Source organism: Myxocyprinus asiaticus, chromosome 18, assembly GCF_019703515.2.
Source record: "Myxocyprinus asiaticus isolate MX2 ecotype Aquarium Trade chromosome 18, UBuf_Myxa_2, whole genome shotgun sequence".
In the NCBI taxonomy this organism is placed as follows: Eukaryota; Metazoa; Chordata; class Actinopteri; order Cypriniformes; family Catostomidae; genus Myxocyprinus; species Myxocyprinus asiaticus.
This window is the reverse complement of record NC_059361.1, coordinates 23,763,433-23,787,779: the sequence shown is the minus strand read 5'-3', so window position 1 is coordinate 23,787,779 and position 24,347 is coordinate 23,763,433. Positions and strand designations below refer to the sequence as shown.

At 38.1% G+C, this 24,347-nt stretch overlaps 1 protein-coding gene across 7 annotated transcripts in view; it reads left to right on the top strand.

The window, feature by feature from the left end:
• The window catches only part of LOC127455951 (rho family-interacting cell polarization regulator 1-like), a 137,043-nt gene that overhangs the window by 71,298 nt on the left and 41,398 nt on the right, over positions 1 to 24,347 (top strand). For all 7 annotated transcript variants that reach the window (XM_051724155.1, XM_051724151.1, XM_051724157.1 and 4 more), the window contains 7 exons: positions 10,114 to 10,237; positions 13,258 to 13,410; positions 15,156 to 15,234; positions 15,344 to 15,367; positions 15,512 to 15,565; positions 19,031 to 19,180; positions 21,199 to 21,262. In XM_051724155.1, coding sequence (XP_051580115.1) covers positions 10,114 to 10,237; positions 13,258 to 13,410; positions 15,156 to 15,234; positions 15,344 to 15,367; positions 15,512 to 15,565; positions 19,031 to 19,180; positions 21,199 to 21,262 — 648 coding nt within the window. The remainder of the gene's footprint in view (positions 1 to 10,113; positions 10,238 to 13,257; positions 13,411 to 15,155; positions 15,235 to 15,343; positions 15,368 to 15,511; positions 15,566 to 19,030; positions 19,181 to 21,198; positions 21,263 to 24,347) is intronic.

The following is a 24,347-nucleotide window of genomic DNA, read 5'->3' as shown; positions in this document are numbered from 1 at the left end:
ATAGTGCAAGTCATGGTTTAAAATGATTAAACTAAGTAAGTGTTAAGGGTCAGTGTTTAAACAAAGATTTTGTAAGAACTATAAGATTAATGACTAATGTCTTTTGAAGTTCATCCTGGATTAACTGCAGAAGTTCACAAAGATGCATTGTCCTTTGTTAGATTTGTTGGCAATTAAATGATAGCCTATGTATTCCATTATATGAGTGTAGTCCATCATTAGACCGAGGTGATGCAGGCAGAGATCATAGAGGTGCATCGCAGTTCAACCGGCCGGTAATTTCGGTGAGGTCTATCCTAAATCCAAGGTTTAGGCAATGGCATATGATGTATCCCATGTCTTTATGGTTGGAGTTGGCATCAGTTCATCCTCTGAAGTCCATCACAATAGACTGAAGTGATGTTTGGCTGGCACAGGCTGCATTTAGGCGTCATCACTCAGAGACATGTAGCAGTGGAGTCCAACACGAAGCATGATTGGAGCTGGATCCAGCCGGTTCTGGTGACCTCAGGATAGGAGTCCCGAGGTTGAGACAGGGATACAAATAGAATAATATTAGCATAGATGCCATTCAAATTATTGCAGAGTTATAGATTATGAGAAATGTTTCTGGTTCCGGCAGACCTAACTAAAGAAGCCTAATTGTGAGTTGATGGATAAATTAGGTGTATGCCTGGCTAAATAACTTAAACTGAGTGAGTGTGTCTGCATCTCGAACAGTGTTATGGAGACTATTTTATAGTTTAGAAGCCAAATAGGAAAAGGATCTAACTCCTTTTGTGGATTTTGATATTCTACGAACTATTAACAGGCCAGAATTTTGTGATCATAATGAATGTGATGGAATATAGTGTGGTAGAAGGTCAGTTTAGTACTGCGGAGCTAGACCATAAGATTCTTTGTACATAGTTAACAGAATTCTAAAATTAATACTAAATTTATCAGGTAGCCAATGTAATGACGATAAAATGGGGCTAATATGATCATATTTCTTGGTTCTAGTCAGCACTCTGGTTGTTGCATTTTGAACCAATTGAAGTTTATTTATTGATCTTGCTGAATATCCTCCCAGTAATGCATTACAATAATCTAGTCATGAGGTCATGAACGCATGAATTAGTTTTTCGGCATCAGCAACAGGGAGCATGTGTCGTAATTTAGCAATATTTATTAGGTGGAAGAATGCTGTTCTACAAACATTGGTCATTTGATTTTCAAAGGACAGATTGGTATGAAATATAACACCTAAGATGTAACAGTACATCCATTGAGAGTCTAATTATATTTTAGCGGCATGTTTTTAGAGGTTTTTGGTCCAATAATTAATACTTCTGTTTTGTCAGAATTGAGTAGAAGGAAATTTCTGGCCATCCAATCTTTGATTTCATTGATACACTCTGCTAATTTGGAGAATTGTGAAATTTCGTCAGGTTTTGATGAAATATAAAGTTGGATATCGTCGGCATAACAGTGGAAATTTATTCCACGATTCCTGATAATATCTCCCAGGAGAAGCATATATAAGGAAAACCAGAGGCCCTAAAACTAGTGCCCGACCGATATTATCGGCCGATATTAGCCTTTCACCGATATTTTACCGATATGCGCCGATATGAAAACTTTTTCAGAACATATAATGCAGAAAACAATACTTTAGAATTGGTGTCATAGCGTAGTTTGTCCAACAGAGCGCGCTCCGACTCCATTGTTTACTGATCTGACTCTGAAATGACGGTGGTTTTACAGACAGAGCAGAGATAAACGTGTGGATTTGAGCGATCTCTTCTCATTAAATTGCTAACTAGTTTGTGAAATACATACTGGAAAGTTAATAAAAAATTACCCCATCATTTTTTATAACTAATATAACGTTAACCCTGTCCCTGACAGCCATGTCACTCATGTTTATCACGTCTGTTTGATGTTAGCCAGCTATAGTTTGTCAGTGCATATTGAAAGGTAAACATCAGAGCGTCTTTTTGCAGCTCAGCAGACAATGGTGCGGTGGTGGATTGTGTGTGGTGAGTGTTGATTTCACGCTTCACTGTTACCTAGTTGGTGAGAGACAATGCTGGAAAGTAAATAAAGTCCATATTTTACTCTCCGTGACAACGAGCTTATAGCTAACTAGCTAATCACGTAGCTACTTTCATTGTTGTCAGCTGAGTGGAAGCTAATGTGTAAGCGTATTCACCAAACTGTTTTGTTCAGGATTCACAGTTTGGTACCCCTTCAACCGAACAATTCCAGTCGTTGCATTTACAAAATGTAATATTTAGAAGTCTGGTTTTCCAGACATTAAAATAGGATACGTATAAAAGTAGATTTAATAAATAGTATATTTGCCCTGTGTAAATAATAACATATAGGAACTGTATCTAAAATAAATGAGGGGTGATACATACTAATACAACAGGCTGGAAAAATAGAATGTATTCATTTTAATATCCTGTATTTTTTTAATGTGTTGAAACTTGACACCGGGTGACGCACCCTAAAAACGGCAGATCAGTTAGATCAGTTTCATGCTGAAGAGCCGCTTAAAAGTACGTTTTTTTTTTCTCTCTCTTGTAAATGCAAATGAGTGTAAATGCCAACATCATCATATATGTTGAAAGGACTGATGCCTGTCAACCAAAACATGAGCTCATTGATGTCATTAAATATCAGTCTGCTTTTTTATTCCATCAGTTACTCCTGGTCGGAGGCTGCCGTATATATTTAATTTATACGTAGGGTTATGTCCTACATAAATTTAATGGTGCAACACTCAAATATTTAGTAGAGTGTAAATTGTGACTTAGTGGCCATTTACACCACAACTAGGCTAAGTTGTAACGTACGTGTAGGTGGTGCAACTGGCCCCTGATGTTTATTTAGCTATTTATTTTATTTTAATGTATTATTTATTTAAATGGTCAGCATTTGACTGATACTAAAGAGTAATACTGATGTTTATTTAGCTATTTATTTTATTTGAATTTATTCTTTATTTAAATGGTCAGCATTTGACTGATACTAAACAGTACTTATGCTTATTTAGCTATTTATTGTATTTTTATTCTTTATTTAAATGGTCAGCAATTGACATACTAAACATACAGTACTGATGTTAATTAAGCTATTTTATTTGTATTTATTCTTTATTTTAATGGTGGGCAATTGACTGATACTAAACATACAGTACTGATTTTTATTTAGCTATTTATTGTATTTTTATTTATTTATTTTATGTGTTCATTTCTAGAATTTTTTGACAATGTATAATAATAATGTCAAATGTTCTTTGATAAAAATATTTAAGAAAGCTGCCATCTGAGTACCTTTGCTTAGTCATATCGGTGCAAAATCAGTGCACAATCCACATAGAAAATGTCTGTTTTCATTTCAGCTAAAAAATTAGCTATATCGGTAATCTGTGAATTTTCCCTCTCTAAAATCGGTATCGGTCTCAAAAATCCCATATCGGTCGGGCTCTACCTAAAACTGATCCCTGTGGCACTCCATACTTAACTTTTGTTTGGTTTCACAATTCCTCATTTACATAGACAAAGTGGTAGCGGTCTGCTAAATAGGACCTAAACCATGCAAATGCAAGTCCACAAATGCCAACATAATTCTCTAGCCTATTCAAGAGAATGTCGTGATCTATTGTGTCGAAGGCAGCACTAAGATCTAAAAGCACTAGAAGTGAAATGCAGCTACGATCAGATGATAAGAGCTAGTAATTTGCAACTCTGATAAGTGCAGTCTCTGTACTGTGATGCGGCCTAAATCCTGACTGAAATTGTTCATATACTATTTCTCTGTAGAAATAAACATAGTTGGGAGGACACTACCTTTTCTAGTATTTTCAGCATAAACGGGAGTTTTGAAATCGGTCTATAATTAGCCAGTTCTCCAGGATCAAGTTGTGGCTTCTTAAGCGGTTTGATAACTGCCATTTTAAAGTTTCTTGGGACTTAGGATAGTGAGGAGTTAATAATATTAAGAAGAGGTTCTGAGATGGGAATACCTCTTTTAAGAGCTTAGGGGGGCGCACTATCAAGAGTGCTAGAGAAGACTGTATTTATATCAAGTTCTTCTAGACTTTGGGGCTTTTTGAGTTTATGAGATAGATCTGGAAGATTATTAGTGAAGCTATCTTTAGTGGTCGAAAGAATAGTTGTACCTGAACAATAGCATGGTGTAGATTGAGTAACATTAGCTGATCGCAGCATACAAGAGACGAGGTAATGATCTGAGATGTCATCGCTCTTCAGAAGAATTTGTATAGTATCAGCATCAACTTCATATGACAGAATTAAATCTAGCATATGATTATGGTGATGAGTTGGTCCTGTCTCATTTTGACTGACTCCAAGAGAGTTGAGAATATCGATAAATGCTAATCCCAATGTGTCATGATCATTATCTTTGTGAATGTTGAAGTCACCAACAATTAAAGCTGTTAAAAAAATTAACAAATTCACCAAGGAAATCATAATAAGGCCCGGGTGATCTATATACCGTAGCAAGGGCAAAAGATGACAGAGATTTTTTTATTTATATCTGACGGTGTCAAATTAAGCATAATTAGTTCAAAAGACAAACTTATATCCTGTCCTCTGAGTAACACCAAAAACTTAACTGTAAATTGTAGCAACACCTCCTCGACCCTTCAGTCAAGGCTCATGTTTATAATAATAACCTGGGGGAGTAGATTCATTTAAACTAATATATTAATCTGGTTTAAGCCAGGTTTCGGTCAAACAGAGCACATGCAAACTATGATCTGTAATAATTTCTTTACAATTAGTGCTTTGGTAGAGAGAGATCTAATGTTTAGTAGCCCTACCTTCATATGATGTTTATCTTTAATTTTTGTTTTTTGTTTTTTACCGTAATCAAATTTTTTCTAAATGATTTAAACGAGAGTTTTGTGTTTGGTAGTTCGGGGACAGGCACAGTCTGTATGAGATATCTAGGTGATACAGTCTCTATGTGTTGTAGTTTATGTGACCTGTGTGACGTCTTAAGGCAGCTAGCAGACGTTCGGATTAACCAGTTTGTCTGCTTCCAGACCTGGACACCAGTTAGTCAGATACTATCATTATTAAGACTATGAGCCAAATTACTAGAGAGGAGAGAGGCACCCTCCCTTGGAGGGATGGAGTCCATCTCTCTTTAGCAGGTCCAGTCTAAAAACTCTTCCAGTTGTCTATAAATCCTATGCTATTCTCCGGGCACCACTCAGACATCCAGCCATTCAGTGACACTAGTCTACTAAAAACCTCATCACCACGACGAGCAGGAAGGGGGCCAGAGCATATTACAGTGTCTGAAATCATTTTTGCAAGTTCACACACTTCTTTAACATCATCTCTAGTGATCTCCGACTGGTGAAGCTGGACATCATTAGTGCCGAAATGAATAACAATTTGAGAAAATCTACATTTAGTATTAGCCATCACTTGTAAATTTGATCTGATGGCAGATGCTCGAGCCCCAGAAATGCATTTAACGATAGTGGCTTGTGACTCTATTTCCACGTTCCTTACAATAGAATCACCAATTATTAGGGCTCTTTCAACATGATTCTCAGTGGGTGCATCACTGAGTGGGGAGAATCGATTGAAAACCCTAAAAGGAAAGGGAGTGATGTTGCTTTGCTGTGTGAGTATGCCGCCGAGATGTCACCCAGACGTCCTGCTGCGGGGGCGCTAGAGCTGGAGCCAAAGTGTGTGTGTTGCTCGCTGTTCTACCCGCATCCGAAACAGTATCTACCAGCTTCTCTTTCTCATTGACCTCCACTAGCGTTCTGATGCGTGTCTCTAACTCATTAGCCTTCTCCGTCAGCCTGACTAATTCCTTAAATTTATCACATGTGAATCCCTCACTGCTGACGGAAGAAGCATAGTAAACATGTGACATGCAATGCAGGAAGAAATAACATGAGCGGATTCCATGACTTACCGCAATTGTTTGTTGTTGTTGGTTGTTCCTGAGCGGTGAGGGTTTGAGATCAATGTGAATCCCTCACGCAATTGTTTGTTGTGATAGTTGTTCTTGATAAGCGGTTCTTTGAGATCGATGCAATAATCCGTGTTACACAGAGGAGAAAAACGTGTGTGCGCTGTAAAATGCACGATTTAATCGCGATAAAAATAGAAAGCGGATGCACGCGGAAAATGCACGCAGTTGAATCGCGATAAGAGAATAATGCGAAGGGGAAACCGGATGCGTGCTGAAAAATGGCAGATGTTACAGATTAAAAGCTGAAAACAGATAGAAAAGCAATGCTAAAAAGCTAACAGGCTATAAACACAGACTCGAGCTAGGTGCCAGTGGCAACATGTAAAATACACACAGATGATACAGTAGAAAAGAGGAAAAACCCGAAACACGTGGTAAAATGACAAAGGATAAAACGATGAACATATGAGAATAAGAATAAGCAATGCTAAGCAGGCTAGCAGGCTACAAACACTCGTGCAGTGTGCCATCAGCAAAAGGAACAGGAAGTCCAGTGCAGTATTATTATTATTACTAGTTTTATTCTTATAAACTTTCCTCAAGAAACTCGACATTATTTCAAAGCAATGCAGCAAAGAAAATAATACATAAGTACAACACAAAAAAAAAAGACTAGTCATCTCTAATAGTCAACTGATATATCGCCGAGGCCGATATTCTGACTTTTATTTTAATTACCGGCATCGGCCGATAAATGTTCCTGTTTGGACTATTTTTTTCTTGAGGGCGCCGAAAATCACCTGCTTGCATGTGAAGCGACTGAGACATGTGCACAGTGTCATTTAAACGGTCCACATATCAGAGCCGCGTCATATATGTTTGAGCTCATAATGTTAAAGTGCTCGTCTGTTTCATTCTCCCTCTCTCTCCTCAACAGTTCCCTGTAACTTTTAACTGTCTTGTCTAATGATAAAAAGCAAATATCAATAAAACTAATGTCATATATCTGCAAATATGCACATATCTCGTTTAAACAGATGTAATAAACCAATCTCACTCGATTTCAAGTCATGACAGTGCAGCTCCTGTCTACTTTAATGGGGAAAGATTGAAATCTCCAAAATTGTTGGTCAAGATAACGGTCAAAGAACATATTTCAAATCAGCAGTAAAATCTGACAACACTGGTATCATAAATGGTGCTTCTTTACCTCAGATTACTTTAAAAAACTGCAATTTTCCCAGCATTTATAGCTAATGCACATGCGCTTTCTCGAGTTGATTGACAGGTGATGTCTGTATCTAAAAGGCTCTTTCACCTGTAAGGCGGAACTTCCTTTCTACATCCATTGAACTTTGGGCGCAAGAGCTTCATGGTTGAGCATTCCAATTTCTCCCATTCATTTTAATAGGAGTGGCTGTCTCTGCTTAATAGTCTCTGGTGCAACTTCAAAGTAAAAGCGCTTCACGTGTGCTATAAGTAAATGTCTTATTCACTATGCACTGTATGTACAGTTGATTCGATTCTGTATTTTTTGAGAAAATGCGATTGCTAACGTGGACATGCCAGTAAAGCTATGGAAGTAAAGAATGGAATTGCATTGATTTAAAGATGCAAAAAGGTGGCCAAATTGGTGTAATCTAACCAGCAGTTACTTTTTGCAGACATTTGACGCTCATGCTCCTCCCCTCAAGAACGTAGGCTAAAACTCACCAATAGCCGAGTGTAGTCGATGTCCAAAATACTGAAACCGTGTCCATTTTACCATGTTTGAACCGCTATCAGTTGTGATGCATACTTGTCGGTCTTCACTTCATTTTTGGGGCAAGAAATTCACCTGTATGGTCTTCAGGAAAGTAAGCCGTTTGGCATTTGCTCTGAAGATTCCAGTCTTTGTCTATAAAGTGAATAGTAAGGCTCATATAAGGCTCAGATGTGCGACTAGACCACATATCAGAAGTAGAGGCAAAGAGTAGCACAGTTTGCAGCTGCCGCTCTACCATTTCCCTACACTCCGCATACAGCCGGGGAAGTGCAGTCAGTGAAAAATGTTTCCGGCCAGTTAGCTCATATCTGGGGTCAAGGACTCTGATAAGCTTCTTGAATCCCTCATTTTCGACAGTACTAATGGGAAGCATGTCTTTTGCAATGCAATATGCAACTGCATTTGTGATGTCTTCGTGTCTTTTCGTTTTTTGTCGTAAGACACGGTGCTGGATAATGATGATAGTTTGCTGCTGGGTAGTCGCACTGAGTACAGGCCTGGTGCTTGTAGATGGTCCACGTCCACTAACAACACTCATTTGGGACTGTAATTTCTTAATTTCTGCATATTCTAAAGGGTGATATTGTTTTAAATGATGAAACACATCATTGGCACAGTTTGCAGTGCACGCTGCTCTGTTTCTTTTTTTTTGTCAGATTGTAAATAGCCAAAATTTCTACAACTACTAAAATTGAGTGACCTTTCTTGTCGATGATATCTTCGTCATGGGCACTGCATTTTCTTCAGTGTCGCTCATCTCTCTTATTCCACTCCAACTACAAGCCTGTCAGCCACTGTGTCCGTAAACGATACCACATTAGTAGCCCGTTCTGCAACATGCATGCACAACATTATTTGTGCATGCGCATATCATGCGCAATGCATAATCATTATATCGAACATTTATCGAACTTTTGTTATAATTCTATCGAGGAAAATTATATCGTGTTATCGTTTTATCGCCCAGCCCTACAAGTGGGCTGTCTTTGTTAATCTAGACAGGTGTATCTTTGCTCTAACTTGGTTCTTTGGTTGTGTTCGTTTGCTCTTATATCTTTGTTGTCACATTTCTGGCTCATAGTCTCTGTGGTCTGAAATGGTGCGTGTTCCTGTCCTGGCTAAAATCATCAATGATTGGTGTGGTGTTAAGTGCAATCTTGACTGCTCTATCCTCCCACGTCGTGTCCACAGAGTGTTTTTATGGCTGTGATGTCTGATAGGCCATGACAGGGTCATGGCAATGATAAGAAACCTCACTGATTATATACAAGGAACTCCAAGTATGGCTAATCTAGAGGCTGGTTATCAGGGCTGGATGAGCATGATTACTTTCTCTTTCGCTCTCTCTGTTTGTGTCTATCATTATGCAGGGGTGGTTTTCCAGTGTGACTCTCAGTAACTACATGTGGGGCTTCCATTTAAATTCACAGTGCCTGGGTCAATGTCCCCGATTGCCCGTGTCCGTTTACAGTTGCTTTCCCAACTCCAACCAGTCTGACCACAAAGAGACACAGTAACATAGACACGTTGTTCAGTAGACACTTAATTTGCAATTTCTCCTTTCTCAAATGACTTATTTTTCAACTTCTCCCCTCAGACAACCAAGCTAGTTGCTCTGGTCCATTGGGATGCCAAAATTTCACAATCCAATCAATTACCAATGGATAAAACAAAGTCATGCCCTACATTTTTTTTCTCTTGTCACGTTACAGAAGTAAAATTAGCTATGAATTCCATTACATGTTTAAGAGAGAGAGATCTACTGAGTGGGTTTGAAAGTCTTTTGGCTGATGGGTTGACATATTTTCCCTGTTGTGGATCTAATTAGTTAATCAGTGAAGAACATACAGCTGAAACATTACCTAGCTTTGGGTTACCTCAAGCACATGTGAATCTTTCTGACTAGTTTTGTGTAAAACCAGACTAGTTTTGGTTGTTTCGGTAGCAAGCGGGAAAATACTTGCTTTTAATCTTCTTGTTCTTGAGATACACAAGAAATATGAGTCAAGAATTTTTGCAAGGAATCAATATGTAAACACATCTGTTGTTTTCTGGAATTACACTAATTTATGTCTAAAATGCTTTTATCTCAGGCGGTCAGAGAGTTTGCCCTTATAGAACCGCAATATCCTGTTAAATAAATTAAACATTCCGCTGATTCATTCAGGGCCCGAGGTGCACTCAACCAAAAGCTAATAATGAGATATTATTGCCTAATTCTTGAACAATTAAATTTAAGACGCAAAATGCAAAGACAGTGCTTTGGCTTAAATTGAAAAAACTCATGTCCTGTTTTATTCAGTGGCTCAGTCACCATTAGCCTAAGTTTTGTTAAACCTGTGCACCCATTTTCCCCATGTGTTTGACCTCATCTTTTACCTGTTTTTCTGCAGGGAGTCCCTCCAAAGCTGTGTCCACCATGTCCCTCTCTGTGCGCCCCTCGCGCAGGGTCGTCGCCAGATCCATCACTAGGAGCCAGTCCTTCGCCGGAGTCAACTCCTACGATAAGTCTTACAGGTCGGTTTTAACAGTAGGGATGGGTCGGGATGGTTGACCAACAAGTAGTTTATGTATTTCTTTTTTTTTTTAGTTTTTATAAACAGGGGTGCTTTAATTAGTGTGCTGACATCATGCTTTGCTTTTGCTGTTAGACTGTTTGTATGGTAAAACTCTCTTGGAAAAGATGTGTCTTTAAAATAATTACCACCACTACAGCCATACACATGCAGACAGACATCTTCAGCTGTTCCGTAGCAACTCTCTTTTTTTTTGGGGCCCACTATGTGCAAGATGGTTTGTGAAAAATCCAACTTTTACAAACTTATGTTACATTATGTTGTGCTCCTTCTATCTGTTTTTGAATGCAAGAACACATCTTATTTAAAGGTTCCCACAAGAAACTTGTCCTATAGGGGTCAGGTGAACCCGAAACCAGCCTATTTATAGGGGTGTAAATCGAACGTTTCATTACAATATGGTCTTATATCAATTCTCTTGGCCTGCGATCCAATATTTGCTGATACTTCAAAGTCTGCCGCAATACGATTTTGATTCAATTCAGGGCCCTGTGACCGATATTCCGATATTATGTGCCTATTTTACACAATCAGTGTTATTTTTGCCCTCAAATGCAACCAAAATATAATTTGAATATTTTATTGAGCTCTCTGCGAAGTGCAAATTTAGTATCCACATTGGGACATCCACAACAAAATAAGGCATTTTTTTCAGATCTTGAAAAAAATTATACAGATAATAATATAAAACATAATGTCACATACAAGTGATCATCACTCGTTTCATTACAGCTTATTTTTCAATTTAATCCAATTCAAAGTACTTACATACCCATGACTTGTTTCCAACTATCCGTGCTATCCGCGGTTTTCTTGGCAACAACTTCCACATTTGTAATGAAATATTCTGTTACAGTTAACTTGGGTAAATGTTAGTATGGGTGTTGATGTGTAGATGTGTAAAGTCTTATAACTGATGCTGGAGCTGAGCAGGTGTTTCTCTTTCCCTCATTAGTGCTGTTCAAAATGTCGGCGTTGTCAAGACATTTCACATGATGGTTGAACTGCTCCATGGTACTTTAAAATAGCAAATTCTCATGTAAAATTCAAATGGGTCACATGCGCAACGATATTGATGGAAGCCCGAATTAATCGTGCATGTGAGCTGCTCTGCTTTTTGTCACGAGAGCTTACATTTTAAGGAGCGCCCAGTTGACGTGCTCACCCTGATCCTGTCACTGGAGCTCGCGTTTCACGGGAAGCCCTGTTGACGCGCGCGCACACCGCACGGATAGCAGAGCACAATTTGGCTTCAAAGACCCCACGCAAATCTGTGTCCCACATGAAAAGCATATTTTGCGCTCAAAGTGAAATAAATGTAATAAGGTTGCTTCATCGCCTGACGGACATGCGTACAGACGTGGCTGACATGAGAGTATTAAAGGTACATTTTTAAAAAAATTCTATATCGATATTTATGCGTTGTATCGATGACATTTTGATCGTTGGTTATTGGATCAATGCATCGATCCAGATTGATGAATCGTTACACCCCTACCTATTTATACATGACTTTCTTAAGACCGATTAGTTGATTAGTTATTAAGACAACCCAGCAACTAGTCGATTTTGAAAATTATGTAGTTTTACACATCCTTATTTAACATACACATACACTTTCATGAACAAATGCAACAGATGCATAAACAAAGGACACCAAAAGCAATACTCTCAAATGTGCAAGCACACATCCAGTACCGCCCCTATTCAGTTATGGCCGAAGGCAGTCAACATAAAGGGAAGTCACAGCTGACAGGACGTCCTGTGGAGCCAGCATACATCCTCATGACTGCAGGCAGCAGGAAAGCATGGCCATTTGTTATTGACTTCAAAGAACCTGCACTCCAACAAAATAGGAGACAAATTATAGTGGAAATCTGTGTGGATCTTGCTTTCCCTCCACACAGATTTTCAGGTTTATCCAATATATTTTTCTTTCTCGATTTTAATAAATAAGCTTAACTTTCACATCATTTTTGTGCAAGCGTGTGTGTGTGTGTGCTGTGCTGTAAAGGTAAGTTTGTGGCTCCATGTTAATTTTTCAGAGGGGCAGAGTGGATCTTGAGTGTTCATGTATTTTGTCTCAAAAGCATGTACAGCTCTCTCCAAACCCCTGCTGTTGAAATTGAGCAGAGACAGAGAAAGCATGAAAAATTAAAGAAGAGCACTATTAGGACAACGGAGAGGAAAACAGAACTAAATGATAGGGAGGATGACAGGAGTAGAGACAGAAACAGAAAGAGAAAAATATGAGAATGAGTAGTTAATGGGCTCGGCAAAAATTTAGACAGCCGACATATTTTTCCATCATTCCTGCTCTTTCTTTCTGTGGAAAACAAAAAATATAAATTTTTGGAAAAAATAAAATAAAAAAATAAAACAAAATTTCTTGTGAACTATTCCTTTAATGAATATTATTCTGTCTATTTCAAAAACTTTGTCTTGCTTTGTTTGTTACTGTAACTACCTCAAAGCTGAACTGTGAAATTTCTGCGTCACCAAACTGAATTGCAAAAATAAATAATGTTTTTAAACAGACTTCCAAATATGCCCCTTGTCGCCATTCATCAAGCTAACAGATAGTTCCGCCCCAGCTAATATTGTGTCACTGTTGTTGCGCCAGGCTGGACGGGTCGCTCAAAACAAACTAAAAATTTTAATACCGAAAAAGTTACCCACTTCACCTTTAATCGTGTTGTATTTACCTGCATTTACCTTATGCAGCTTTACAAGAGCATATTCTGTCACTCTTTTCTCTCCATTTTATTAAGCTGTCTGTTACTTGAATAAACGGTTGCAGCTTGAATCGATCAGCACTGGTGTTATTTTAAAGCACTATTGATTTAAAAAAAGAGATTGTTTGTTTCCCCAGCCAGCCATAATACCTTGTATCTGATGTATGGGATTGTGTCTCTTATTTAATTAATGTAATAATATGTGTGTAATGTGTATTTTTCCTAGGAACCTCTCTGTGTTCAGCACCCCCGCGTGTGTAAGGAAAACTCCCTCCAGAGCAAGCAGGATGTTCACACTCTCCACTAAATCACCTCCTCCAAAGGTGCCCCAGCCCGAGAGGCTGGACGAGGTGTATGAGGCACTGAAGAAAGGACTGCAGTATGTACACACATTCACGTTTGTTTCACAATATTATTGAGGACATCTCACAGATGCAGAGGTATTTTCAATACCCTGTACTTAAAGGAATAGTTTACCAGAAAATTCTCTCATCATTTACTCACCCTCATCCTATCCCAGATGTGTGACTTTATTCTGCAGAATGATTTTTAGAAGAATATTTCAGCTCTGTAGATCCATACAATGCAAGTGAATGGTGACCTAAACTTTGAAGCTCCAAAAAACACATAAAGGCAGCATGCAAGTAATCCATAAGACTCCAGTGGTTAAATTAAGTCTTCTGAAGCGATCCAATCACTTTTGGGTGAGAACAGACCAAAATATAACTCCCTTTTCACTGTACATCTTGCCATTGCATTCTCTAGGCACAATCATGATTTCAAGCTCGATTAAACTTCTTAGTGCTTGATGCATGCACAAAGCGCTAGGAAGTGTAATCAAGCTTGAAATCATGATCGCTAAGGGGACTGCTGTCAAGATGTACAATGAAAAAGGAGTTATATTTTGGTCTGTTCGCACCCAAAACTGATTGGATCACTTCAGAAGACGTTGATTAAACCACCGGAGTCTGAAAGTTTACTTTTATGCTGCCTTTGTGTTTTTTGGAGCTTCAAAGTTTTGGTCACCATTCACTTGCATTGTATGGACCTTCAGAGCTGAAATATTCTTCTAAAAATCTTCGTTTGTGTTCTGCAGAAGAAAGTCATACACCTGGGATGGCATGAGGGTGAGGAAATTAATTTATGGGTGAACTATTATCCCTTTAATCCTCACAAATGCATGTTAACATAAGTAGATTTAAAAGAAAAGATGATTTGGAAGATTTATGAGCCTTAGTGAAGACCACTGAAATGTCCTTACAAGTTCGTTTTCGACATGTTTTACTACATTAGTGAGAACATAAAAAAAAATATTGGGCCTCAAAATTATAGTCAAACCGGTACACACAAACACACACACACACACACACACACACACACACACACACACTTACTTGGTACTTACTACTTACTAAATGGGGACATACAATAGACTTGTATTGTTTTTATGTAAAGCTAAATATTATTACTACAGACTAACCTTAACCCTAAAAGAAAACTTTTGGCATTTTTAGAATAAAATAAAAAAAAAAAAAAAAAATATGAATAATTTTTTTTCCAAATGATTCCTGTAAGCTGAATGTCCCCAAAAAGAGGTTTGGGGACAATTTTGTCCTTAAACTATAGTGAAGAACTGGTTTCTTTTGTGCTCAGTGCAGTTTTGGGTCAAATAAAAGAGGTCTCACTTTAGTTTGTTTATAGAGGACTCCCTTAAAGAGTAACTCTTTTTGTTGGGCAAAACATGACTTAAATTGGAGACACAAGGCATCGTAAGTCATTGCAATTTTGTAGTTTTGTACACCATTCACAATGAGAGCTGCTGTTTCAATGTGATTTTATGCCTTTGTTCTTTTAGCCTTGATGTCTGAGCAGCAGGAATATGAGATGTTAAATATTTATAGTATGGAGTTCAGATTGTATGCACTGTACAAACTTTAAATGCATGTACCAGGCATTACAGTTAATTCTGACACATAATGCAGTGTATGTTATCAGTCAGTCACACCTCACAGGGAGCTATTATTTAAAAAAAAAAAAAAAAAAAAACTTGATATACTTGCAGAATACATGAATTCACTGATAGTGAGACAGATACTGTAAGCTGATGTCTGCTGTACATTACAGATCTTACCTGCAGGTCCATCAGATGGAGCTGGACAGTCTGAATAGACAAATGAAAGAATCCAAGAGAAACTCTCGCTTGGTAAGTATACACATCTGAGAGAGAATCACATAAGTACCAGGCAATACCAGTGTCTGGGCTGTTGAAATGTTTGATTTTAAAATGACATCTATCTGTTGTTCTGCTTCAGGGCTTTCTATATGAACTTGACAAGGTGAGTGGAAACTTCTAAGTTTTCTTCCAACTTGTGTTTATAATCTGCATATTCTGTAAAGGCCTAGTGGGATATTATTTATTATTATTAAGTAGTTACTGCCTATCAAAATCATGTTGTGATTGTTATTCTTTTTCCTCTCAGCAAGTGAAAGTGATTGAGAGATTTATGAGACGGCTGGAGTTTCATCTCAGTAAGGTAAGCCTGCCGTTTAACTGAAATATGCTAATTAAATGTTTAAATATGCAAATATTTTAGGGCAGATGATGTTACTTTTTTTGGTTACAAGGTAGAACCCCAAGTACATTTGATTTTCTTGAATTAAAAAATTTATTGTATTTGTAAAACATGCTTTTTAAAATACGTTTGAAAAATAACAATTAAGATGTGTACACCCACACGATGTATTCAAAGTGTAAGGAAACTATGATATTACTTTTACCTTAGTCATTTAATCAAAAACTTTTTTTAGAGTGAGGAACATTTGGCACGTGTTTTAATCATCTGTGACATCCTCATTTAGGATGCAGAATGATTTTAGTTTTGGTAACGTGTTGAATGTTTGTTTTTTGTGAAATTATCAGATCTGAGTATTCATGTAGTTATTTTGTTTGTCAAATTTAGGTGAAATAGTAATGTGATGATTTATATGTGTGCAGACAACAGGATGTGACACTTGTCAGATATGATTGTCTATGCATGTATCTTGGTTTCATAGTTAAAAGAGCACTGCAGGTCTGTTCTTGCTCAAACGTTGCATGGCCTCGAACCCTTGATAAAAACATATTGTACAACAGTATCTAAACAATGACATTTATTTTGTGATTGATATTCACCTACAAGATATATAGCAAAACCCTTCCTCACAAACCCTCATAGCACACAACCAAAGATATTTCTCTGCAGTACCCCCACCACATAGACACTCGCACACTGCAGGGGACACGGGTCACAGGCAGAGGACAGCTCCAGGGCCTGCTCGCATTCCTCGCTTGTTTGGGGAGCGGTTAAACCCTCCGCTGGACCTGTTGGAGTCTGAACTAACAGCCTAAACTAACCTAAGCCAGCTGCACTACAGGAAAAGGACTTCATCTATCCTCCTCTCCCTCCTCTTTACTTCATAGCTCCATTTCTTGTGTGACTAGTGTATGTTTTATGAGTCGTGAGCATTGCAGGGAGCCAGAGTTCTTTAGTAGGGTGAGATATGTAGGGCCTCTATGTTATGGATTTTAAAGGGGAGGTAGGAAAAAACTAAAATGCCCATATTTTAAATTGAAAGTTCACCCAATATAAAAATCCATCTTCATTTACCCTATTGTTGTTCTAAACCGGTATGACTTTCTTTCTTCCATTGGAACATAAAAGGAGGTTTTAGGCAGAATTTTAGGAACTGAAACCCCTTGTTACCATTTACTTTCATTGGTGTGTGTGGGGGATAAAAAAGGATGTGGAAGTGAATGGTGACTAAGGCTATCTGTCCCTAACATTCTGCCTAATATCTCTTTCTGTGTCACACTGAATAAAGAAAGTAATATAGGTTTGGAACGACATGAGAGTGAGTAAATGATGACAGAAATGTCATTTTTGGGTGAACTATCCCTTTAAGCGCCATTGCTGAGCTGTCATTCCAATGATAGTTCCACCAAACTTCCAGATTCTTTATAGTGAGGTTTGCAGTTGTGTATTGGCTATGGCCTAAAATAAATGTGAATGAAGAGGCATGTTGTTATCAGCTTTGTATAGCAGTGTATTTTAGCAGGAGAGGCGCTGTCATAACAACTGTCCTGCTGACTCCTTGCCAGTATGCTGGAACATGCTTGCTGGACGGCTCCTCCTAACAACTTCCAGATGGACAGACAGAGGAATAATTTCCCTCTCTTACTTTCTGCCTTTCTGTCCTCCATTCCCTCTTTTAGTTATTGCAGGAAACCTTGTAAGGGTTGCAGATAGTGTCCCTCTTCAATCATAGAGATTATGTATGTTTGAATGGTGCATATGTGTCCTCATGCTGTCTGGGTCACACTTGTGTGTTTATCCCATAGCGTGCATGTGTGTATGTCTGTGTGTTTGCCCCAGTATGAGGAACCCTGCTGTGTTGACTGTTTAATTCTGCACCATACTGCTGCTTCTGCACTGCAGAGGATTTGGATCATCAACATCCTTGGCCTCTTAACACACACACACACACACACACACACACACACACACACATACACACACATGCACATTTCCTTAGCAATCCAGATGAGGTCCAGTCATTGATATAACTGTTGTTATAAGTTAATTTTAATGAACATCAATTAACCCTATCACACACCCTAAGGAGTGGTTCAAACCAAACACATCTTTGCACTTAAAAAAGCAAGATGCAATGCAACGAATAGAACAGAATGCAGGTGAACAGTTCAAGTTCTTTTAATTGACACAGTGTCTAAAAACAAGGTGCTTCTGTGCGAGACTCAGGAAAAAAAACGACAAAATGCAGCGCAATGGTCGAAGACGTCCATCTAACGCATGCTTACATCGAAAAATTGTGCACACAGACGCAACAAAGTTTAATCTAAAATTAATTTTAGCGTCATAATGCAATTGACATTTTCTGAAGAAGCTCAGCAAATGTGATCTGAGGTAAAGTATTAAAGTTTTAAATATTTAAAAGTTTTAAAATGTTCAAAAGCTAGTTTTCTGAAAGTGAATTCAGCATTGGACAAATAGTTCTGATAGTTTATAGTCTTAAAAAAAAAAAGTGTAGAACCATTCTGAGAATGTCATTCAGCCAACTTTTTTCGTCTAATTTAAGTTTATGTAAAGAAATGGCATATATAGGCCTAGGTCTTTATATATATATATATATATATATATATATATATATATATATATATATATATATATATATATATATATATTTTATTTAATGCTTTATTCATTTGGTAATTAATTTAATACAGGGGATTTTGCCGCCATTTTTTCAAAAGTAAGCTAAACGATAATTTTATAGAATTGGGCTATGTTAGTGTTCCAAAAAAGCACACTTAAGCTTTTCTCCTAGTATAGTGTATATATTTTTAATTTAAAACATCTTTGTGCATATTTTTATTTATTTTTTTGTATTGTGGGCTAATTCCATGACTGCCATGTATTATTTTGAATGGTGTGGAAAAGCAAATTTTATAAATAAACGGACGTCTACCGTGATTTAAATTAATCACAAACAGTGGCCATTCATTTGTTCTCCGTGCACTTGTCGATGTGCATGATACAAGATATTTGTGTTGGCACTCCTGGAAGTTTCATGTTTGCAGCACCGGATCTGTATGCCATTAAGATCAATCCATAATCACGTACAATAAATTGGCTTTCAAAGATGTATACCTTGTCATTATGATTAACACAGGCTAACGATTGGGGTAAATTCTGTCATGTGACACTACATTTTTGCGTTAATGCCAATTTTCTCGACAAAAAGTGTTTCCAAACCAGTTTTTCCTGACATTTGAAGTATCTACATAGAGTTTATGCGCTAGAGTTAAACAGAGTTTTGCATTTCCATCAGCTTTATTTTGATGCGCTAAAACTTTTTTCGCAAAAAATCCTTGAATGGAAACGTAGTTAATGTTCCATTGATTTTCATAAACACTGGGGTGGTGTTGTGTGTTTGTACAGATCGATGAGCTCTATGAGGCCTACTGTATGCAGCGCAGACTGAGAGACGGAGCCAATAAGATGGTGAAGGCTTACACGGCTTCTCCAGGCAGCAGAGAGGCCAGAGAGAGTCTGTCTGAAGCCAACAAGAGCTTCAAAGAGTACACAGAGGTAAGATGTGGGTGTGTGGGCAGATGAGAGTATAGCAGGAAGAAATATGGGTACATTGACAAGAAGTTAAGAGGAAACAGTGTAGGTAGGATTTAAGAGGCTTAAGAACTACACTTCAGTTTAGTGTTGGTAAACTGACTCCATTTCAGAACTGATTGTCACTTCAGTTTTAGTAAACTGTGTTCCCTTTAGAACTGAAATTCACTGTAGTGTTAGTAACCAATTCACTGAAACCCACTTTAGTGATTATAAACAATAAAATTCAGAACTGAAATCTACTTTAGTTTAATGTTCGTAAACTAAATAAAATTCAGAACCTAAATCAACATTAGTGTTAGTCACTGAATCCACTTCAAAACTAAAATTTACTGTAGTGTTAGTAACTAATTCAAAACTGAAATCCACTTTATTGTTGGTAAACTGAAACCACTTAAGATCTGGAATTCACTTTAGTGTAATGTTAATAAACTAAATCCAATTTAGAACTAAAATTAGCTTCAGTTCAGTATTAGTGAACTGAATCCACTTCAGAACTGAAATCCACTTCAGTTCAGTGTTAGTAAACTTAATCTAATTCAGCACGGAAATCCACTTTTTTGATGTAGATAAACAATACAATTCAGAACTGAAAACAACATTAGTTTAATGTTAATAAACTGAATCCAATCAAGAACTAAAATCTGTTTAGAATTAGTAAACTTAATCCAATTCAGAACTGAATTTCACTTCAGTGTTTGTAACAATTCAGAACTAAAATATGCTTCAGTTTAGTATTAGAAAACTGATTCAGAACTAAAATCCACTTAGGTTTAGTGCCAATAAACGGAATCTAATTCAGAACTGAAATCGGCTTCAGCTTAGTATTAAGGGGGTCACACACCAGACACGTCTGGCAGATGACATGGTGCGTTCAAAAATTAGAAACAATTGCTTTCTACGAATGTACGCACACTGCTCGGCATCTGTTGGCGGTGGACACCTACGACTCTGAAGGCTGCTCAAATTTCTACCGCGCCACGAAGCTCAGCTCGCATATTTTCCATTAAATTCAACCCAAATCATTATCAAAGGACATATATTATTTACTCTAGCCTTGTTCAGCCTTGAAGAAGGGAAAAACCTTGGTAACTTTTGTGTGTACTGTCTGCCACCTGAACCAAATCGGCATGCCCTGTGTTTGATACCTGTGCCGTTTCCTAGCCGCGACGATACGTGGCATCATGCTTCTCATCCGGTGTGCGACAGCCTTTAGAAAACTCAATTCAAAATTAAAATCCACTTCTGTTTAGTGCCAATAAACAGAATCTAATTCAGAACTGAAATCTGCTTCAGTTAAGTATTAGAAAACTGAATCCACTTCAGAACTGAAATCCACTCTAGTTTAATTATAATAAACTGAATCAGTTTCTGAACTGAAATCCGCTTCAGTTAAGTATAAGAAAACTAAATAAACTTTAGAATTGAAATCCACTTTAGTTTAATGTTAATAAACTGAATCCATTTCAGAACTGAAAGCAACTTTAGTTTATCAGTTAGTGTTTGTTAAAGGTTTGAAATGTGTATTCATAGTGCAACAAAATAGTGCAGTACAGTGGTGTGAAGGACTGGTGTTGAGTATAAGCTATGAACTGTTCTTATTTTTCAGTGGTAAGATCCAGAGGTTAACATATAAATAAAGTAGTAATATATAGTTCTGGTAAAGATAAGTCTCTCAAAAAAGTTTATTAGTTTTATGTCACTGTCAGGAAGTTAAAGCTTTTGCTCTGTTGATTATGGCTTGGGCCAAATGATTTTTCCACATCCAGTCAAATGGATGCATAGCCTAGAGAGAGTAAAGCTAGACTCATTCGATATGCTGGTGGAAATAATGCAGGAAGGCAATCTGATTAAGAGTGGCTGGCCTTTGCCAGTCAAGTGCTTTTCATTACCGTAATGGTCACTGCAAGACCCACATTCAGCTAAAGGAATAGAATTCTCCATAAAATGTACCCACTGTCTCTGTCTCTATATCTCTGCAGAATATGTGCATGCTAGAGAGTGAGCTGGAGAACCAGCTGGGGGAGTTCCATGTCAAAATGAAGGGTAAGACAACACTGGACTTTCAGCCTGTCTCTATATACTGGGGTCATAATGGTCCACTCAAAATCATAATGTTTTTGGGGATTTTTACAAACTTTAAAGAAATAGTTTGCCCAAAAATGAAAATGTTGTCATTTACTCACGCTAGTGTTGCTTTATGTCCCATATGACTTTCTTATTTGGAACACAAAAGACAAATTTTTAAAAGGTCTTCAGAGGATTCATTTGCCATAATGTTGCCTGTCAGGTTCGAAAAGGGAAAAAAACAACAACAACAACAAACAAAAAAACACTATGAAACGCTGGTTACGGATGTAACCGTGGTTCTGTGAGTTCTGGATGACCGCCAGAGACGGTGTGATAGTAATGGATAATCGCAGTGCCAACCAGATAGGTTGAAAACACATATCAATGGAGTCACGTAGTGATGTAAGCCGAGCTGAGGGAAATATAAGCCACTGCAGCTTGGTTCCCCGCCTCGGAACGTCTTTCTTGCGTCTTCCGAGAGACAGGGAACTCTGGCAGTTATCCGGAATTCACAGAACCACGGTTACATCCATAACAAGTGTTCTGTTTCATTCCTCCTGACCGCCAGAGATGGTGCTATAGTAGTGGATAAACAATACCAACAAAGTCATGAGGAATAACTCACCCAAAAAGACGGGTTATCGCCGGAACACAGCAGAGCTCACATCATGGGATGAGGTGACGTTTGACATTGTAAAATCTTGTGAAGGTACAGGGAGAGGACTAGGTGGCTGCAGCACAGATGTCAGTAAGGGAAACACCTCTGAAGGCAGCCCACGAAGCGGGAACAGCCTGGTGGAATGGCAAATGACTGCCCCAGGTAAGGGTTGATGTATGCCATGGCAATAACCTCAACAACTCAGCGTGACAGCCTCTGTTTGGATAGAGGGGCACCCTTCATAATACCACCATAACAAACAAACAACTGATCAGATCATCTCAACTGTGCAGTAGCCTCTACATAACACCTCAGAGCTTGCACAGGACATAAGAACAGAAAACCTCTCTCAATACTGGATTCAAGAACTGGTGGTTGGAAAGAACACCACTCAATGGACTGATTAATAAACTGTTGAAGGAGCACCTTAGGAAGGAAAGTCGGGTTGGGCTAGAAGGTGACACCAGTGCCCTCTGTCTTCCACCTCGTGCAGGACTGACTGACGGACAATGCATGAAGCTCACTAACTCTTTTTGCAGAAGCAACAGCCAGAAGGAAAGCCACTTTCAAGGACTTACACTTAAGGTCCCCCTGGGGTACAGTAGGGGGTGGGACTACCAATGGGACGACGCAAAATATGAATTGCTAAATATGCAAATATACTTCTACCTCCAGATGAAATGCGAGGAAGATTAATAAATATGCAAATATACTATTATTACCTTTGGATGAACTGTGAGGGGCAGAGAAGAGGGAGTGCACTGGCTCCGAGTTATAGGCTTAAAGAAAAACCCACGGTTAGGACCGACAGGCTTAAGCAAAAGAAGAAAAAAAATACAGGCGCGAGACCCTCAATAAATACAAAAATCCCTCAAATAACTCAGTAACTAACCCAATAGCACAGATGACACGCCCCCAGATTGATCCGTGAGGTAAAGTGACACCGATGTATATAAATATGAGAAATCAACTTACCGACCAAGCCACGATAAAGAAAAGTATTCCAAACCAATGCAAAAAATGAATCGTCACAGTCTGAGGACGAGTATTCGCCTCGTATGTATCACGAAAAATCGGCTGCTCCAATCCAATGGCTCGTTAACTTGACAGCACGTAAACAGCAATATGCAAAAACCCGTAAAAACACCAGTAATAAAAAAAACAATAGCGCGGATGATACCCCCCCTGGGTAGAACCCCGAGGCACAGTGACACCGACATATAAATATGAACTTCGTATGAGGAAAAATTAAAAACTATCGACCCGGTTGTGAAGAAGAAAAATAATCCAATCCAATTCAATGCAAACCCATATCGTCACAACTTGGGAGGATGAATGTTCGCTGCTTTGAGAAAGCTGCACTGACGATTGACGATGAAAATACTCCATGACCTAATCCGAAGTCGAGAAAGCGAAAGAGGTGGGTTGCCGAGCCGCAGTGGCTTATATTTCCCTCAGCTCGGCTTGCTTCACTACGTGGCTTCGTTGGTATATGTTTTCGAACTATCTGGCTGGCGTTGCGATTATCCACTACTGTAGCACCATCTCTGGCAGTTCGGAGGAATGAAACAGAACCACAATAAAAGTAACCAGGGTTCCTGCGGATCCTTAAGTCTTAAAATGTCTTAAATTCAGTTTTCCAAAATTTAAGGTCATAAAAAGTCTTAAATGATACAACTTAAGTCTTAATTTTTATTTAAAGAGGTCTTAAATTTGGGGGTGGTAAGACAAGACTCGTGATATGCACTATTGTGATTATCAAACTTAAAAATAATACAATTTAATTAAATAAATTCATGTGGTGCATCCTTCAAAGTGAAAACGCAGCACTGTATTTTCTCCAAGAGCGCGGGGCTTGTGAGTGTTTTCAGCCGTTGCAGAGCAGTCAATACACAATCATTAATCATTACAATCATTAAGCAATATCGGAAATTTATGACAAGTGATCACTAATGATCACATGTTGATGATGATGATGTAGTGTTGATGAAATATGACAATGTTTACTTTTAATTGTTTATATTGTAATACGTTGTAGATTATTGTAGGAGTGCACATTTTATATCCCTATGTGTTTGAATGAGCAGCTGGAAGCAGTGAAGTGCGAACATTTCAAAATAAGAGACCACTGGTGTATTTCAAAGTTGCATAAAGTGCATCTGGAATTTAATAAAATTTGGACTCTTGTAGCCTCTGTCTGGCCCACCCCATCACAGGAAGGAAAGACTAAGAACATTTAATATAGGCTACCAAGTTTAAAAAACTATTGGCAGACTAACTGGCTTTCTTTCAACACGTTATCGAATAAGCACAATCCAATATTGGTCAACCTCTAATTTGTTTTTATTTATATAATGAATTTGAATGTGATATATGTGGAAAACATGTATTAAGTATTTTAAA